The sequence below is a fragment of the Ailuropoda melanoleuca genome, chromosome 1 (genome assembly GCF_002007445.2).
Source record: "Ailuropoda melanoleuca isolate Jingjing chromosome 1, ASM200744v2, whole genome shotgun sequence".
Taxonomy (NCBI): Eukaryota; Metazoa; Chordata; class Mammalia; order Carnivora; family Ursidae; genus Ailuropoda; species Ailuropoda melanoleuca.
The window spans coordinates 61,848-69,740 of record NC_048218.1 but is presented as its reverse complement, the minus strand read 5'-3'; the positions used below and the strand labels follow the sequence as shown (position 1 = coordinate 69,740).

The 7,893-nt window shown below is 53.7% G+C and overlaps 1 protein-coding gene across 1 annotated transcript in view; it reads left to right on the top strand.

The window, feature by feature from the left end:
- PRMT2 (protein arginine methyltransferase 2) overlaps nt 1–5,011 on the top strand; it is a 13,930-nt gene extending 8,919 nt beyond the window's left edge. The window contains exons 4-6 of the mRNA XM_034646233.1: nt 1,859–1,995; nt 3,600–3,771; nt 4,424–5,011. Of these exons, the coding sequence (XP_034502124.1) occupies nt 1,859–1,995; nt 3,600–3,771; nt 4,424–4,456 (342 nt within the window). The 3' untranslated portion in view covers nt 4,457–5,011. The remainder of the gene's footprint in view (nt 1–1,858; nt 1,996–3,599; nt 3,772–4,423) is intronic.
- The last annotated feature ends 2,882 nt before the right edge of the window (nt 5,012–7,893 follow it).

Here is a 7,893-nt window from a genome sequence, read left to right as displayed (position 1 = left end):
CATAGAAAATACATAAACATGTCTCCGGGGGAGAAGATGACTATATCGGAGCTCTGAGGCAAGGGCACGGAAATTCACATTTTTGCTCGTACCTTTCCGTATCTTCCCAGTTCCTTATACGTGCGTCATTATTTTTATCAGGAAAATATTAAAAATATGCCCATATTGAGGCATCTTTATTTAAAATGTTGACTTTTAATTGCTCTTTCAGAAGTTACTTCTCTGCTTAATTTTTGAAGCATTTCTGCGGTAAATGGTAGGTGACTTTGGGCAAGCACAGCGTTCAGCAGTGGGACAGGCAGAGGTTAGACGTGGTGACAAGAAGATGACCACGCAGGGGGTCAGCGCCTGTGTCTGGGCTGGACTGACGCAGGGCAGGGACTTCTCCTGAGAGTCGGGCTCCGGTGGGCGTCTGCAGGCCTGTTGGTTCACCACATTTCTTACAGAATCATCTAGAACAGGAGAATCTTTAATTTCCTGTGCCAATCTTCCTGTTCTGTACTCACCCTTCTTATGCTGTGAGATGATGACGTGTCCACGTGATGAGGTGAAGTCAGGCGAGCGAGCAGCGCTGGGCTCCACGCACCTTCTGGCCACACGTCAGGAGGGCGGTGGAATGGGTCTGGGCACTGCCTGTGTGGGAAAGGTTGGTTTCTGCGTGTTCAGGCCCCATGAAGAGGCTGGAGGCGGGAGGCGCTCCCCCCACCCTCGCACTTGCCAGGCCGCCTGTAGGGACCTCCAGCCCTGCCTTGGTGCCCTGGTGCTGCAGGCCGTGGAATTCCTGCTGATGCTGGCGAGAGAAGGCGAGCGCTGTGGTCGTGTGTGTGTGTGTGTGTGTGTGTGTGTGTGTGTGTGTGGCCCAAGATGTTCGTGCACGCCTCTGAGCAATTCCTTTGACTTTTTCCCTAGATCTTTAGCAATTAAGGAGTTTTTTTCGAAGCCCAAGTATAACCACATTTTGAAACCAGAAGACTGTCTCTCTGAACCGTGCACTATATTACAGCTGGACATGAGAACCGTGCAGATTGCTGACCTAGAGGTGAGAGAAGATGGGTGCTTCCCTCTCACGTTAAGTCAGCAGCGCACGCACACTGGGACTTCTGTGCGAACGTTACGAACCCTGCCTTTGATTTTCCCAGAGTCTTGCCTTTTACGCTCTGATTTTGTATTTTGTATTCTTACATTCCTTTCTTTATCGCTAACCTCTGTAACACCCTCAGTGCTTCTTAGATTATGTTTCATATCTTCAGCATCTTCAGGTTCTAATAAATTATATCCAGTTTCTTCAGGGACTTCAAATTAAGTATGTTGATGACAAAGTTCTTAACTCTTACGTTTATTACCCCTGTTGCCACAAGCTGGCGGCTCTGGACTCGGGAGGATCTCATTTTAAGGGTGTGCGGGGATGGCACAGGAGGGGGAGCGCGTGGGGGTCACTGGAAGCCCCCCCCCCCCGGGGGCAGAACAACGTGGGAACTGAACGCTGGACTCTGCACTTAGTTTTGCAGAACAAAGACCCAGCTGGAAACTTTATTTATGCAAAGCATTGAGAAGAAACAGTATTCCACTCAAATTTGGGCACACGAGGCCCAAACTGCTTGAAACCTTTTCTGGTTATCTGCAGCATTTGAATGTACGGTGCCAGTTTTAATACTTCCGGAAAAGGAAATTCTATATGGTGTTTGACGTGTTCAAGTGAACTAGCAAGTTACATTCATATTTACTGAACTAGATGGTGGGGCTGCTGAATGCAGTGCAGGGTGGTGGGATCTGGGAGGTGGGGCGCAGGGAGGTCCTTGCAGCCTGGTGTCACGTGCTTACGGAAACCCTGTCCCTCTCTTCTCGTTGGCTTGAACAGACAATGAAAGGCGAGCTGCACTTTGAGATCAGGAAAGCCGGCACTCTGCATGGATTTACAGCCTGGTTCAGCGTCCGCTTTCAGAGCCTGGAGGAGGACGAGCCCCAGCTGGTGCTGAGCACAGGCCCGTTGCACCCGTGAGTGTGTGCCTCCCACGGGGCTCCGCGCAGCAGCCCCGGGAGGAGCTGACGCCGGTGGCCTGCCTTTGCGTTGTCAGCATGACAGCAGTGCCGCAGAGATCTAGCGATCCTGGGTCATGACCTAGACTCTGCAGACCAGGCTGCCCTGGGCGTGGAGCAGGGTGTGTGGGCAGGGGGAAGGCAAGTCTAGGGCCATGCCCCACTCGCCCCTGCACTGGGCTCCCCTGGGCTGCCCTCTGACCCCTGTGTGAATCGGAGGAGCAGACTTGGGCTTCCCCAGGTGCCCTGGATGCTGCTTTAGCTTCCCATGGTCCCTACAAACGCCGTCCACAGAACTCCAGGGGCTTTTAACTCGGATGTTCTGGGGCAAGGTCAGTGCTTGTTGAGACAAATTAAAAAAAAAAAGATTTTATTTATTTATTTGACAGCAAGTGACAGAGCACGAGCAGGGGGAGCGGTGGGCAGAGGCAGAGGGAGAAGCAGACTCCCCGCCGAGCAGGGAGCCCGATGCGGGGCTCGATCCCAGGATCCCAGGGTCACTGACCTGAGCCGAAGGCAGAGGCTTCACTGACTGAGCCACCCAGGCGCCCCTTGAGACGAATTTTTTCTGCGGTAACATTGTGAAGCTGCACGCTTGCTCGAGCATGCTGGGAAGCTGACGTGGTCTGCTTCAGTGCTCGACACAGCAGCCCTGTGGAAATGCTGCCTTCCTCCGGGGACTTGGTGTCCTGCTCAGTAACTACCCTGGACCGGGGAGGGTTGCAGAACGTCTGGGTTAGATGCTGGCTGTGGCAGTGGGCCCGGAAGGACCCCAGATGTCCTTCTGTAAAGTGGGAGCAGAGCCGAGGGGCTGTGTGCCCAGAGCCTCCTGTGGAGGTGGCAGGGCTGGGGCTCCGGCCAGCCTTCCTTCCAGATCCCTCCAGCACAGATGCGAGCTGTCACCAGATGGGGGTAGGAGCACTGGAAACCCAGTGGACAGGCCTGTGCCTGGGTGGTCTGCCAGTGCGTCCCCACACAGGTGTTGTGGGGCAGGCAGGGTGCAGACGCGGGACACGCACTCTGTGAAGGCCGAGACAGACCCTCACAGTGGTTGAGGCAGGAGGGATGTGAGCTGGTTGAGTGTGACCATGAGGTGCGTGCCAGGTGTCGGACAGAGGAGGCAGGGAGCGGTCGTGCCATGCTGTCAGAGCTGGTGGAGGCTAAAGTGTGCGGGGGTGTGACCATTTCTCCCGAATGTTACAACTGTCGTGCTCATCTGCCAGCTGACCCTCACGGGAATAGTGACTCTTTTGGGTTGTGGAAACTAGAACGCAGGCATTGGCAGCTTAGAGACCGAGCAGGGGACTTTGGGTAGATGCCCGCTGTGCCAGGGTGCAAGGGACCCTGTGCCCGGCCACATGTCCTCTGAGCCACCAGCGCCAGCTGCCCTCGCCCTCCCGGAATCTGGGCAGCATGCAGGAGCTGTGTCCGCCCTGGGTTGTAACTCAGTCCCTGGAACCCACAGAGGCCGTCCGGGTCGTAGGGCTGGGCTGTGTCTGTCCTGCAGGTAAGCCTGAAGGGTCCGGCTCCAGAGAGGTGACCCTGTGCCCCGTGTCTTGCAGCACCACCCACTGGAAGCAGGTGCTGTTCATGATGGACGAGCCTGTCTCCGTCCTCACGGGAGATGTGGTCACAGGCTTGGTCGTGTTGCAGAGAAACCCCGTGTGGAGGAGGCACATGTCTGTGGCGCTGAGCTGGTCTGTCACTTCCACACAAGACCCCACGTCGCAGAAAGTAAGCTACTTAGCTGTGAAGTCAGGTGCTGGGGCGCTGGTCCTGGGAGACGGGTCTGGGTGATCACAGTGGCCAGACCCCATGGCTTCGTCTGCTGCGTTATTTTTCTGACCCTCCCGATGGGAAGTGGATGCTGTATCTTGCAGAACAGGAAACGAGGGGGCAAGAAGGTGAGTGTGTGAGGGCAGAGGCCCAGCCCAGCCACGGTCCACCCTTTCTGTGTGCGGGAGGCCCCGGTGGGGAGCCAGGCATGGGGGCCGACCCACTGCACGTGGTGCGTGATGTAGGCGTGTGCTGTGAGTCACCTTCGGACCGTGGCAGCGGTGTGAGGGCCGAGGAGCCGTCCCACCCGTGGTGAACTCTGGCCAGGTGGGGCCTGGGCATTGTGTCCCACAGAGGCTGCTGGGTGAGGGATTCTCAGGGTTAGTGCAGGACAGAAAAGAAAATCAGATGGCTTCTCTTTATGTTTTAATACCTCTTTTATACTTTGTTTTATGCTGATTTTATGTTGAAAGTTTTAATGTTTGTCATTTAAAAAATGTTTGCACCTAAATGTTCTTTTGTACAATATTAAATTATTAGGAAATACTGCATGTTAATCGTACTGAAGTGATTTCTGATTTGATTGCTTCATTTTGTTTGTCTTTCTCAGGGTGGAGAAAAAGTCTTTCCCATCTGGAGATGACAGTTGAAGCTCCGTGGGAAGCAGTGTGCAGATACTGCAGGAGTGAACCCGAGTGAATGAAGGCGCACTGGGATGGGAGCCCACGTTCTCTCTGCCCGGCGGGCGGGAGCACCTGCGTCCGTGGGCTCGGCGCCGTGGTCTGGGTCGTCCTCTGATGACTGCGCTGGGCTCGGCGGGAACTCCCTCACCACCATCACTGCCTGTGTCCGTCCTCCAGAAGTAGGCTGTGTTTCCAGGTGTCCACAGTGGTGTGTCCACAGTGCTAGCCTGTGGTCAGTTGGTGGCACGGTGTCCCTAGCTAGGTCTAGTTCTAAACTCGTAGGACACACACGCATCAACCATGTACTCCTGTGAAAGTGACTGTTCACGTGTCATGTGTCATGGTGTCCTTGCTGTCCTGGTTCCTCCCTCGCCGTGCGGAAGCCATGCGGGACCTGGAGCTGGCAGTGCATGTGACGGGACTCTGCATGGATAGTACAGTTGTAGAGATGTCTTCCAGATAAATTATGTGTTGGCACATAGCACATGTCCAATAAATATTTTTAAATAAATGAATGTTGGCGTGTATCCCATTTCTGTGCATACACGCTCTGTTTATAAGCATGGGGTCACACTCTACACATTGCTTTGTAACCTTTCTCTTCTAATAGGAAGAAACTTCCATGCCTGGAGGGACATGTCTACAGCTTTTTATGTGTGTTGTTTTGATTTTTGGTTAACTTTTTATTGAAATATAAAATATATAGCCCAAACCACATAAGTCATGAATGTACAGATGGGTGAAATTTCAGAGTGGACATCCGTGTAACAAGCGCTCAGGCTGAGACACTTCAACCTGCTGGGGGCCCCCAAGTGCCCTGTCCACTCAGTACTTCCCAGTGGCGGGGAATGCCCAGCTTATGACACTATAGATTGCTTTTGCCTGGTTTGGAACATTGAGTGGAGGTATAAATTATCTATTTTCTATAGACTCTTTGTGTCCTCCCCAAATTCCTAGATTGAAAACGACCCCTCAAGGTGACGCTGTTAGGAGGTGGGGACTTTGGCAGGTGGTTAGGCCATGAGGGGGAGCCCCCGTGATGGGATCCGTGCCCTTCAAGGAGAGAGTCCAGAGAAGGTGGCCATCTGGGGACCAGGAAGCAGACGTCCAGCCTGCAGACTGAGCAGGAAGCTAATGTCCAGGCCGCCTGGTAAGTGTCCTTTTGTGTCAGCCTCGGTCAGGTCATGTTGCATGTGTGAGACCCGACCGCGGGCTGTGTGCAGTATCCCACCGGCCGGTGTAGCCCAGCTCGCGTCGTCTTCCCTCAGGGGGGACAGCTGGGCTGCTCCCCGTGTGCGGCTGCCATGATGGGTGCACACCCAGAGTCCAGCTTCACTAAGAGTGGCCCGACGTTTTCAGACGTCCCTCCTCGCGGTCGTGCGAGGCGAGGTGCTGCGCGCCTTCAGCCCCCAGCGTCGCCTGTGGTTCGCCTTTTGCCCGTCCTGGCGGGCGTGTGGATGTGGTGGACGGTTGTCTGTTCCTCATCAGTTTTGCAGGGGTTCTTGACAGAAACCCACCAGAGTCCTTCTTCACAGGTTTGTTCTGTGAACATCGATTCTGTGGCTTGTTCGTCCTCTCTTTTAGAGTATTTTGGTAACGTTCTTAAGTTTTATTTTGTCCGAGTTGACATTGTTTTCCTTTGTGGGCAGCACTTGCTGTGTCCTGTGTAAGGATCTTTTCCTGTTCCGAGATCTGTAAGATGCTCGGTAGAACCGTGCGTGGCTTATCTTGTTTGACCCTTGGCATGTAGAGCAGCAGTCTGCCGGCCTCGGTTTCGGCCACAGGTGTGAGGGAGGGGTCGGGGGTAATTTCCCCCATGAGGCAGGTGCCTCAGTCGTGGATTTTCAACTTGCTCCCTTTTCTGGCGCATGTACCAGCACCTGAATTTCCCTCTAGAACTGCTTTAGCCGCAACTGCATATCTTGACATATTTTCAACATCTCCCAGTTTCAAATATTCTCTAATTCCCATTACAGTTTCTTCTGCTGTACCATGGGCTACTTAGAAATTGTGGCTTATTTTCAAACGATGGGGTCTTCTTAGTTATTTTTTCTTACTAATCTCTAGCTGAATGTTTCTGTGGTCTGAGAACAACTGGAGTGATTTCACTGTCCTGGAATTGGCCGACTTGCTTGTGTCAGGTGCGTTCTTAAGTACTGGAGTGTGTCTCCTGTTGTTGGACGCGGAGCTCTCAGCACATCATCGAGATCGAGTCTGTCAGTTGTCTTGTTCAGACAGTTGGCTCTTGGCTCATACTTTTGTCTGCTGTTCTGTCAGCAGGACTCACAGTCTCTTAGTCTGCTCAGGCGGCCCTAATGAAATACCGTTGGTCGGGTGGTGGAAACAATGGTTGAGCTCTGGAGGCTGGGAAGACTGAGACCAAGGGGCTGGACGGTTTGGCTCCAGAGGGCCGCCTTCTCCATGTGTCCTCCCACGGCAGGGAGAGGGAGCGTGGGCTCTTTGCTGTCTCTTCCTGGAAGGACACATCTGCCTGAATGAGGACTGCACCTCAGTGACCTCATTTAACCTCTCTACCTCCTCACAGCCCCTATCTACAAATAGTCACATTGGGGGTGAGGGCTTTGCTACGTACCGAATGTTGGCGTCCCCCCAACATTCATATGTTGAAATCTAATCTCCCCACTGTGATGGTAATGGGAGATGGGGTCTTTGGGAGGTGATTAGGTCATGAGGATGGAGCCTGCATGAGTGGGATTAGTGCCCTCATAAAGGAGAGCCCAGAAAGCACCCTTGTCCCCTCCTCTCATGAGCCCACGTGAGAAGGCCATGTGGGAACCAGGAAGCAGGCTCTTACCAGACCCCAGATGTGCCAGTACCTTGGTGTTGGACTCCCAGACTCCAGACTGAGAGAAATGAGTTTCTGTTATTTATAAACCTCTGAGTCTATGATCGTCTCTTACAGCGGCTGGAGCAGACAGGCCTCAACCTATGGATTTTGGAGGACACAATTCAAACAGTAACATCCTGCCTCCTGGCGTCCCAAATTCATGTCCTCCTTGCATGCAAAATGCATTCATTCCATCCCAACAGCCCCAGAGTCTGAACTCATTCCAGCACCTACTTCAAAGTCTACAGCAGACCCTGGGGCAGAATTCCCCTCCTGCGGTGAGCTGCTGAAGCGCGGTGGGGCCGGCAGAGTGCAGACGCTCTGCTCCGGAGAACGTGGAAGAACAAAACGGTGGACTCCACCAGCTCCTCAGGATCCGGTGGTGGGGCAGGCAGAGTGCAGACGCTCTGCTCCAGAGAACGTGGAAGAACAAAACGGTGGACTCCACCAGCTCCTCAGGATCCGGTGGTGGGGCCGGCAGAGTGCAGACGCTCTGCTCCAGAGAACGTGGAAGAACAAAACGGTGGACTCCACCAGCTCCTCAGGATC